The 12150-nt window shown below is 36.4% G+C and overlaps 1 protein-coding gene across 1 annotated transcript; it reads left to right on the top strand.

Annotated features, from left to right (window-relative positions):
- Nucleotides 1-2878: 2878 nt before the first annotated feature.
- On the top strand, nucleotides 2879-8264 carry LOC120717067 (carcinoembryonic antigen-related cell adhesion molecule 5-like). Its single transcript, XM_040004881.1, has 8 exons — nucleotides 2879-3156; nucleotides 3800-4078; nucleotides 4350-4616; nucleotides 5560-5832; nucleotides 5985-6242; nucleotides 7027-7132; nucleotides 7484-7515; nucleotides 7652-8264. Exons 1-8 carry the CDS (start codon nucleotides 2898-2900, stop codon nucleotides 7696-7698), a joined length of 1521 nt encoding a protein of 506 aa, XP_039860815.1. The 5' UTR covers nucleotides 2879-2897; the 3' UTR covers nucleotides 7699-8264.
- The last annotated feature ends 3886 nt before the right edge of the window (nucleotides 8265-12150 follow it).

Here is a 12150-nt window from a genome sequence, read left to right as displayed (position 1 = left end):
ATAATCCTAAAAGACTAAAACAGACGGAAACAGAAGTTTTAAGTCTTCCTCACACCATGGTTTATATATTACAGATGTGTATCTGTTACATTCGCTGACCTCTAGTGGCTATCCCTATGTGAGAGAGCCTTTTCTCCCTCTCCTGTGATCCAGGTCTGCCTCATGAGCCACAGCTGAGGTGTGTTGCAGCTCAAGCTCTTTTGTTGCAATTGTTTTCTCCTGTTTTTTGGCTGGACAGGGAGCTCAGCCATTGTATTGTTGTTTTTGGGTAGAGAGTCCTTGGTTTGTTTTTTAGTTAGAAAGGGGGTGCTTTGTTTGTTGTTTTGGCCTTGGAGACCCTGAAGAAAAGAGCTTCCCTGTGTTCAGTTTTATTTTAGTTGTTTTGTGTAATAAATGTACTTTGCGGCAGTTTATCATTTCTTTTTCACTTTGTTACTCCCCATCCCAGACAACACTTTGTTTTTAAGTGGGGCGTAACAATTTCATTCCTCTTTTAGACACTGAATGAAAGCATTTCTGCAAAGGACACTGCTTTGATCCTTCATCATAGCTCCTCCAAAAGCTTCTGAGTACTTGAGATATATTTTTCTAAATTTCAGATGGACAGAGGAGACAGGGTGATACAAATTAGGAAAACAAGAAAAACCTTTGGTCAGGTTTTTTTACCTGTTAAGTTTCTTTTGTATCTTCTTTTGGCTCTGTTGTCTGGATTTGTCCCTGCATCTGTCAGTGTCACATCATTGCTTCTTGTAGCAATTTATATATATATTTTTTGCAGGTGAACTTCCAATTAAACACTTAAATAAAAACATTACAGCTATTTTTTTTCCATTTTCAAATGCAATGTTTTAATTTCATTTAGTCAAACAAAAATGTCTCCTATGCTTAATTAAAGGAGCTGGTGTGTTGCCTGATGGTTTTGTTGGATCACTATGACAACAATTCCACACACACCCACACAAAACTTCTCCAACTTCACAACCCAGTATTGCCTTTGGAGAGGCAAAGCATGAAATGGACAAGGTGGACCAGCGTGTCTGTTACCCGTTTTGGTGTGATATTGGTTGATCTTCACGACCAACATCTAGACTCTGGGACGGGCTGGGTTCCTGTCTTGTGTTCTATCACTGCTGTGATGGGTCATTGGAGCCTAATTGCCAAAATAGATCAATTAATTTCTCTCTGACAATAAATCATGTTGAATTCTTCCAAGTGACACATCCTGTAACTAGCTGTTACAGTACAGAAGGAAAGCTTAATGTGACTGAACAGAATCTGACACAAACATTTAGTAGAAAGGTTTGTTAATGATTAACAAGTTCAGGAAGTTTTACCTTTCAGAATAACAATGTTACTTCCTTATGACACTATATACTGAATGAACATTCATGTACTGGTATCAGCAAAGGAAAAGGCAAAGAGTGAAGGACTGCTTTAGAAATGGAAACATTTTCTGATATACTTCTGATATACTTCTTCATTTTCGGTTCCATCTCAGGTGAGCTTTCAGTGCTTGATGTGGCAGAAAAAACTCACACTGACTTCAAAGTTTTACTTTGTTTATTGTTTGTTTGTTTTTTACTTTATGAGACATCTGTTGAATGCATTTCTAGTTCATGTTTAATCATATGTAACCTGAATACATATGCTCAGATAACATGGATCAGAGAAGAAGCAAGTTTGTACAAAAGTATTTTAAATGAGAGTAGGAGAGCAGTGCCATGGTCCTTATAATTCTCTAGTAATGCTTAGTTTTCCTCGTCCTTTGTGTCATTCTTCATTGATCGTTAATTGTTCATCATGCGACTTTAACTCTTTTTACTTCTCTGATTTGTTCTTCATGAGTATAGAGAGAGAAGAGTGGAAACAAAAGACATTTAAAAGAAAGTTGAGTGCTTCCTTCTGAATCTCAGTTTAAATCTATTCCAATTAAATCCTATAGTTCGTGTCTCCTTTCTCCTCCGGATGCAGGACTTGGGACACCTTTTTCAAGACTGATTTCAGATGGAAGACAGAGGAGACAAAAGAAATATGGGAAGCCTTTGATCAGGTTGCTTCAGTTGGCTCCCCTGTTGGCTACCTGTTTCTAGATTATGTTGTACGTGAATCTGTCAGTGTCAGTTTTGTTTCTTGAATTAACCTGCTGTGTGTGCTTCTTTTTCTTTTTTCTTTTTGAATAAATCTCTGATTAAAATAACTTGAACTTTTCAGACTTGCTTTATTTTCTACAGATTAATCAAACTTTTTGAGATTTTTTATATATGTGACTGGACATCTGGACGTCTTTATAGCAACATTTCAAGTTTTACATCTTGCACTAACACAGTTGCACCACTTGAGGAAGGCATCCTGCAAGTTTTCTGTTGCATGAAACTGACACTGCATCTTGTTAAGTAGAGTTTCATTCACCACTGAGTCAGTAGATTTTTGGTCACTTTGATAGTTGAACATTACTAACTGCACACTTCACAGATATTTAATTAATGTCTTTGTTACTACAGCTTCTTGTTGTTTTTGTGACATTTGCAAGTAAGTCTCAAAATTAAGATGTTCAGTATAACTTGTGGTCTCTTTACAAAAAGTCAGATTTTCCTTCGGTTGTTCGCCAAGGGCTTAGAATAGTAACAAGTCACCAAAAACAACAGCTGGTTAACAGTTTTAATAACCACGTGATTATGGAGCGAGTTCCTGAAACTCAACCAGAATTATGTGCAGTATTATCTGGAAAAGCAGACATTAGACTTTAATGAAAATAACTCTTAATCTTTATATATTCCACAAGTGTTTCATATGTTTGAGTAACAACAGCACTTTGCTATTCTTCTCCCGCAGGTTTCACTGAAGGAGTTGGTGTGTTGCCTGATGGTCCTCTGAATGCAGGTGTAGGAGAAACTGTGATGTTCACTACAACACTGTCTCCAACAGAGAAACCGTTTACATCTGTGAACTGGAATGTTAATTTATCTACAACTATAGTAGTCATGATTAACTCAGAAGAAACTATTGGACCTGAGTATGAAGGCAGGATCACCTTCTTCCCATCTACTGCGTCTTTGGGGCTCAGGAGTCTCACTCTGGATGACACTGGAGAATACACTGTTAACATTATACAAGATGGAAAACCCCAGAATGGCCGTACTACTCTGGTGATATACGGTGAGCAGATGTAGAAATTCAACAGCTTAACTGTTTTTGCAATATTTAAGCAAGTTTACAATATATTGAACATGTAAAAATACCTGTAATGATTTGGACATGTTTGTTACATCTCTACTCTGTAATAATACATTCTTGCAATAATTCATCTTTTTCTTAAGACTGTGATAATAAAGACTTTTAAAAAGTGGCTGTAAGAAACTGAATGGTTTATTTGGAGGTAATATTGATCCCCATAAAGCAAAGAACAAGCTGAGAACTCAACTGTCTCATTTTTTCTGTTCAGAATATTCACTTAAAGGGAGTTGATTCATTTATTTATACAAATAAAAATATTTCAAGATTTTGACTAGTACAGTATTTCTTTCAATTATTGATATTCTGTCATTTTAGGTTGGTTATGTAATATATCCTCCTTAACATGACATAGTTCAGCTGGAATTGATTTGTCCATCCATCCATTCGCTTCCGCTTATCCTTTTCAGGGTCGCGGGGGGCGCTGGAGCCTATCCCAGCTGTCATAGGGCGAGAGGCAGGGTACACCCTGGACAGGTCGCCAGTCTGTCGCGACTGTAATTGTAATGTGTAATGTGTTGTAATTATTTTAATGCTTATTTTCTATTGTTGTATTTTTCTTTCACAGAGCAAGTCTCCAATGTGTTGGTAACTTCCAGCAGCACAGACTTGGTTGAGTTCAATGGTTCTGTCTCTCTGTCCTGCTCTGCCTCTGGACCCTCTCTCTCTTTCCTCTGGTTGAACGGCAGCTCTGAGGTTACAGCAAGTGACAGAGTTCAGCTCACTGATGGAGGCTCCAGTCTGACTATAATCAATGTGACCCGCTTTGACCAGGGACCATTCAGGTGTCGTGTGTCCAACCCTGTCAGTACTGTTACCAGTGATCCAGTAAACCTCTCCATCAGCTGTGAGTTACTAAAGTAAATGCTCAGTAATTTATCTGAAAACATCTGCACACAAGCATCAGAGTGTTTAGACATCATTTTAGATTTCAGAATATTAGATATGTCCGATAAGCTGAATAAAAGATGGATGAGATCGTTTTTTCTGTTGACATGATGTGAAGCAATGTAGTTGTGTGAAATACTTTTGCGATTTCACAAGAAAAACTGAATTTAATATACTTTTACATTTTTCATCCACCCAACGTAACTTTTCTATGTCCCCTCTACATTTAGATGGCCCAGAAAATATCAATTTGATATTACCTCCATCACAAGGATACTTTGCTGTGGGGTCAGACATCAGCCTCACCTGCTCGGTTGGATCCAGACCTCCTGCCCAGTTTAACTGGTTTCTGAATGGAGATCAGCTGCCTGATACTGTATCAGAGCTCAGACTGATGAATGTTAACATGAGTAACAGTGGAAACTACAGCTGTCAGGCCTTTAACAGCAAAACTCTGAGCTCTCAAACATCTCAGCCTTCAGCCATCACTGTGCTGGGTAGGTTTGATTTATTGTTAAATTGTGTGATTCATGCATATATTTTTGACTAGAGCTATATTCAGCTAATAATTTCACACATATAAAAATATTTGTGGAGATAAACAATACAGAAAAACAATTTTCAAATAAAATGGTTATATACTGCAGGCTTTTGACATATTTTCTCACGCAGAAAACAAATGGGGCTGATAGAGAAAAGAAGATCAGTCAGAGCAAAAAATTTACAACAAAATGCTCTTCAGGAAAAACAGGAAAATCTTCTCTGTCCAGACGATCGTAGACCTAGAAACAGCATTGATACCGTGCAGGACCCTCAAGCTACCGGGTCAATGTTCGAGGACATGAGCATGACTGTAATCATGTTATAATCTTACCACCCCCGCCTCCAATTCCATACCTGCATAAACCTTCTTATAGAAGTAGCATCCTTGGCTACTTCAAAAAGTCATAAAAAAGTTGTCTGTCTTTGTCAATGTCCTCTTCATTTGCTCACAAAACATCAGTTATATGTAAATAGGGTTAGAAAAAAAGTGTCTGCCTGAGTCTTGAACAGTGTTTCCACATATTCATATCAATTAGTATTAAATTGGTATTGGAGATAAATAGGCAATTTAAAAGTGTCCGGCACATTTAAATTTAATATTATTCGTCTTGACCTTTAAGGTGAAGTTGTTTGAAAATGTCAAACAATAATAAATATTTTTAGTTGTAGATAATATAACTTGAATTTAGTGTTAATCATTATCCTGTAAATTATTCTACAGAGAATTACCATACCATATCTCAAGAGTTCTCCTCATCTCTGGTTTTGTTTGGTGTTTTTAATCTCATTTTATAGATTTTCCAGTTGTTCTCTTTTATTTCACCATCACTGATTTTTTGCTTTTGTTCTTATTATGATATTATTTATTTTCTAAATCAATTTTTTTTTGGCAAACAGAGGAAATATCAGGTTCTTCTGTCAAACCATCAACAAACCTGCCAGTTGAGGGAACCTCTGTCAGTTTAATCTGTGAGGCTTCTGGCTCAGTCTTTACCAGAAACTGGATGAAGGATGGCTCCGAACTGACCCTGACTGACAACATAATCCTTTCTGACAATAACAGAGTGTTGACCTTTGACACTGTGAAGAGGAAAGACAATGGAGAATATTTCTGCCAGATCAGCAACCCCATCAGTAGTCATGGAGATAAATACATCATGACTGTTAATTGTAAGTAACATCCTGGTCAGTCTACACTTCTTGTTCATGCATACAGTAAAATAATTTCAAAGTTTGAATGGTACAACTAATATGATATGTAGTCTAGTAATGCAGAAATTTAAAAGTAATGAACACATTTATTATTTTTACCTGTTTTTCAGATGGACCAGAAAATGTTCAAATCAAAGGTCCAAATAAGGTAAATATCAAAGGCACCTTAAAACTGACCTGCTCTGCTAAATCCACACCATCTGCCAGATTCACCTGGTTCTTAAATGGGACAGAGATACTCACCAATTCAGCTGAGTACATTAAAGAGGAGGTTGAACTTTCTAACAGTGGAAACTACATCTGTCAAGCCTGGAATAATATAACTGAGAGAACATCATCATCAGTGGTGCATGGACTGACTGTAACAGGTATCTGTGTGTGTACATACTCTTTGATGGTACTATTGAAAGTTTAACAGGTGGTACATTTGCTCTAGTTTTCTATCTACGGTGTCCCCTAGAGACAAAGCACATACAAACTCCAAAGCACACACAAACACAACGGAAGTGCTCCAGGACGCTACGGGCACTGTTGAGCTTTTGTTACCTAGTGGCTGAAAAAGCCAGGAAGTACCAATGACCGGATTAGGTGTGTTGTAGTTACAGGTCAATTTAAAATGTAAAAACTATTTGAATACATGAGTGTGGTTGTATCCAACTCCATGTGTTTGCAACAAACTTGCCGTTTAATTTGCAAATTGACCTCAACACTCCCCCTAGCATGCTGGAGCACATGCGTTGTGTTTTGGAGTTTGCATGTGTTTCGCTGTTTTAACGTGCTTTGGAGTTTGCGCTTTTCAGTTTGTACGTGTTTTTTGAAGTTTGTACATGCTTTGTCTCTAGGGGCCATCGTATCTATCAATAAATTTTGGAGGTTCATCTTCAGATAACATAACAGTTGTTTCTAACACCACACTACCCTTTAGCAAGACTTTAATTAATTGTCAGCATATTGTTAACTGAAACCACATAGTGCATCCACCACTTTTCCAAACACAAGTACTTTCGATGCAACAAGAGCACCAATCAAAAGTCCTCTGATAGTTCTAAAATTATAAAAATCAAATAAAGAAAGAAGCTATTGGATGGTTTTGGGATGATAAGACAATTTTGTATAAAAAAGTATTCATTATCTTTACCAATATTTTTCCAGAGAAATCATCAGGATGTGCTGCTGGTTGCATCGCTGGAATAGTAATCGCATGTTGTGTCATCGTCGCTGCAGCTGTTGGTGGAGGGTACTACATTTATAAGAAAAAGTAAGTTAAGAATGTATTTGAAAAATCACCAGGAAAACATTTTTCCTTTTTGAATATACATAATTATTGTAATCTTTGAAATATGTCTAGAATTCAGGGGTACGATTCAACAAATGGTTCATATTCTGCAAACAGTCACTTGCTAACGTTCATCTTCTGCTGGTCTCAGAGTAATCACGAAGAAGAATTAATTCTTTTCAGTTCTTGTTTATGTTAATCATGCAGAATAAACACTTTTCATAATAAATTTGTGGATTCCTTGTTAAATTCAAATAAACCTTAGTGTTGCCGTTTTGTGTTGCATTTAATTGCATGACCACATTTTAATAATGCTTCATTTCAAATATTTAGATTCAACAAAAATCCTCAGAAGCAAAACACAGGTATGGTATTTTTTTTCTTTTTGAAATCTAAAGTCATCTTACATGTCTGCTATAGCAAAATAAAAAAAATTAGAGAATCAAAATTATTATCTGAATGGATACCTACATGCACTGTTACAAATCTTTGTTTTCTTAGAACAAGAAGAAAATATGTATGAGAACATTTCCATTACAAGAAAATAAAATATATAAACCAAGTGATGACCTTGACATTTAAAGGTAAGTTTGACATTTGTTCTCAATGTTATTTAAGAAGGAACTATTTTGTTAATTAACAAGAATATTTTTCTATTTCTGTAGATGATGCATTTTTAGAAGTCTTCACCTGCTGCAGGAGGAGTAACATTATAATTTTCATTGGCTTGAGATCATATAAAGTTAAACAAGATATGTTAAGATTTTTTTTACCTAATAGATTATTACTCTTCATCTCAAATAACTATTAATACTTTCTCTGTAATAAATCTTCTAATATTTGCTACTTTATTTTAAATATATATAAAACAATCAACACATCACAGTTGTGTCTCTGTGTCTATATGTTTATATAAACTTATTACTTATCAGTTACCAACTGTAGTATAATAATTACATGACTTTGCACGTTAATGTTAAAATCTACCTTCAGAGTGATGTCCAAACTGTGGACCGTGGCCTCTTGTTGGGACTGCAGGCGTGCCGCAGTGATAACAGAAATTCAGTTTGAAATTATAGTATTTACAGGTATATATTTATGTAAATTTATTTAAAAAGGGAAAGTTATACAAAGCTTCAAGTAAAACTGGTAACAGGAGTTTGTTAGTTTGGTATTTCATAAATTACTCTGACATTGAGTCTCTCATCTTTGTATCTCAGTTGCTTTGCACGTGAATGGGTAACATTAGCAATTTTTAGCCAACCGCCTGTGTTGTTTGCATGTATCGAATAAAACATTCAATGAAATACTTCGCTCTTTCTCTTGTATTTTAATTAGAGTGAAGATTCAACATTGGATGGACCCCACAGGATTTTCTGGTTTTTAAGTCAAAAAACAGTTGGCTGAAGGTTTTATAGCCACTGATAAGACCTTACAGTGTGCAAAGGATGAAAGTCCAAACTCAGAGTCAGCCTAATGAGTCAGTCGGTTCAGTATGATTCAGTAGTTATGGGGGCTAGGAGATTCATCAGTACTGGAGAATAATGGGTATTATTGGGAGTTTCTCAGAAGGCAGTGCGTCACGTTTTTAGTGTTCTTTGTCTCAACCTCAGGAGACAAAGCTGATTGAACACAATCCACCTTGTGTAATATATATAATTGTTAAATGGCTAAATAGTTCAATGAAATGCTGTAGCAGATTAGCCGGTGATGTTGGGCTACATGTTTTTTTGTGGTTTTTGAGTGGTCACTTTAACAGTGTTTCACAGTGCTCCAACCTCTGACTGTCCTCTCTATTATGCAGGAATAAAACTGTTCATAACATATTGCTATAAAACCAAATGTTATACTTCTTATAAATCACACAAAGATGAGAAAGGGTAGAAACTTTTATCAAAATCTTATATAAAACTTATAGATTCAGGCAACTGTTTGGCTGAGTCCTGTTACGAAATCAGTTTTACCCCGGTTCTTTTTATTCCTCGAGCATCCAGAGATGGCACCGGACTCAGTAGTCATTTTCACAAAATCTTTATTCATATTTTACTCATCTTCATTTATCTTTACTCTTCTTCATTTATCTTCATTTAAGCATGCACTTCTAGAAGGGAAGACGAGGCCGGTGTCCCTATCCAAATCTTCACCCCTTTGTTAGTTACAGCCAGCTTTATAGAAGCAACCCCATCATAAAACCCCCACGGTGTGCTGCAAACTCTGTCTGTGTCTATGTGCACGAGCACATGAATGCCTACATGTGCGCGTTTCCTCGTGTCTATGTGAGTGCTCGTGTGTGACTGTGTACGCATACCTGTGTGTATGTGTGAGTGCACATGAGTGAGTGTGCGTGTGGATGTGTGTGCATGACAGTTAAAACACTGTGGGTGTAGGTAACTCCCTAGAGGTCATAAAACCCATCTCCCTTCCAGACCACAGTTACAAATGTTGAGACCCCCACCCCAAACATCCTCTGGGGAATTTCCACTCAGTGGGGGAGAGGTCTCCTACAATCTACTCCTAAGTTCACGACACAGTCAGCCTTTATTACTTTAAGGGCAGTGTCTCTACAATAGTTCTACATTATATTTTAACACATTTCTAAACTCTAAAATCAGCTAAACATTCTACAGTCCTCACATCATTGTTCAATTCTGTTCAATTTTATTTATATAGTGCCAAATCACAACAACAATTGCCTCAAAGCGCTTTATATTATAAGGTAAACCATACAGTTACACATACAAAGAAAAAGCCGACAATCATATGACTCCGTGTGAGCAGGCACTTTGGTGAAAGTGGGAAAGAAAATCTCCTTTTTAACCGGAAGAAACCTCCAGCAGAACCAGGCTCAGGGAGGGGCGGGGCCATCTGCTGTGACCAGTTGGGGTGAGAGAAGGAAGACAGGATAAAGACATGATGTGGAAGAGAGACAGAGGTTAATAACAAGTATGATTCAATCCAGAGAGGTCTATTAACACACAGTGAGGGAGAAAGGTGACTGAAGAAGAAATACTCAAGAAATACTGCTGTCCTGTAAGTATATAACAATATAACACGTCCTCACTCCCAAAGCGTAACATTTTATGCTAAGTGACAAATCATCGATATATATTATGCTTCTGGGCACCCAACACATCCATATATTTTGGAAAATTGAGGAAACCGTTTGGAATGAATCTACACATGTAAATTCATTTAACTTAAATCACTTCGGAAAACATTATCTAACATTTGTATTTGTATTTGTATCTTTATTTATTTCAGACATAATAAAACAAACAAAAAAAAAACCAATATATACTCGTCTACATGTATTTTCATTTACGAATATGAATATATGTGTAGATATACACACACACACGTATTTGTACAGACAAACAAGAAAAATATAATAAAATAAAACACATTCGTCTAACATGAGATAACAGTTGTTTGGTCTGAAAAGGAGTAGGAAGAAGTATGCACATACTTATTAACTCCTACCCCTGCTCAACATCTTATTAATCCCACATATTTACCTAATTCTCCTCATCACATATTCCACACAATACACAAGAAAACTTATATCAACAAGGCTGGCACGATATTTATAATTTAAATACGAGTTGACATATTTATACATACAATGGGTGATTGTCTTTTTCAATATCATATCCTTCCAAGAGTAATTTTCGAAGTGTCTTTATGAATTTGCCAATTCCTGAGCATTGCTGTAATTCTGCAGTAAAGCTATTCCACAGTTTTACTCCATAAATAGTTACGCAAAAGGTTTTAACATTTGACCGTGCTTTAAGAATCTTCAGATTCAATTTACCCCTTAGTTCATAGTCTCCTTCTCTGTCATAGAACATCCTCTGTATATTTCTTGGTAACATATTGTATCTAGCTTTATACATAATTTTTGCCGTTTTGTATTTTATAAGATCCATAAACTTCAATATTTTTAATTTCAAAAACATGGTGTTAGTATGGTCTCTATATCCAGCTTTACTAATTATCCTGATTGCTTTTTTTTTAATTTTACATATTGGTTGAAGTGACGTTTTATATGTGTTTCCCCAAATTTCCGCACAGTATTCCAAATATGGCAATATAAGTGAACAGTAAAGTACCCGGAGTGATTTGGAAGGCAAAAAATATTTAACTTTACTGGCTGGCAACATCATTAAAGTGCTGGTTAAGGTTAGGGAAAAGGTTATGGTTAGGGCTCGAATACATGCCTGGAGTTTGTATTACCATGGGAATATTAACTGGATTTCATCCATAACCCAGCATGTTTGTAGGTTTATTTATTTAACAAGCAGCAGCACCTCAGAGTTCTGGTTACCCTGCAAATTGTCAGTGAATATCTGCAAATGTTGTTGTTTTAATTTGTGTCCCTTTTATATGAATGTGCTCAGGAACTCATTGTCTTAAAACTCACTTGTGTTCCTAGTTTTAGCATTTTAATAGAGCAGTTCCATGTGCAGTTCCACATGATTATTAAGGTTCACACTCCCTTGCTACCTCCCAGAGTCCTTGAAGAGACAAAAGACTCTTCCTGTGGAGTTGTGTGCTTCCCCCAACTTTCCTACTAGACCCCACCATTTGTCTAACTGTATGAGTGTGAGACATGTTAAAATCCAGTGGCACCAAGGCATTATACGATAAAATAATGTGATTAATACATAAATAAAAGGAATTCCTATACAGCACTCACAGTGTTTTAGTGAGGAATTCATTGAACAAAGGAAACAGACCCTACTTACAGAAGAGTCCGCCACCCATCTTTACTACCCTCTTGTCAGGTAGATCAGTCACTTCACACAGGTCACCCACAGTTCAAAAGGATATATGAAACAAATAAGTTAAAAAACTATTATCTTGTCCAGAGACAGGAGTCAGGCACTGCCTTAATTACGAAGATACTGCAAGCCTGCACTTTTCCTACATGCGGGGATCAAAGGGTTAAACATAACAGGCATGGGTCAAAGAAAACTGTATCTTAGTATATAACAAATAAT

This window comes from Simochromis diagramma, unplaced genomic scaffold (genome assembly GCF_900408965.1).
Source record: "Simochromis diagramma unplaced genomic scaffold, fSimDia1.1 OVJJ01000487.1, whole genome shotgun sequence".
Lineage (NCBI taxonomy): Eukaryota > Metazoa > Chordata > Actinopteri > Cichliformes > Cichlidae > Simochromis > Simochromis diagramma.
This window is presented reverse-complemented; position numbering and strand designations above follow the sequence as displayed.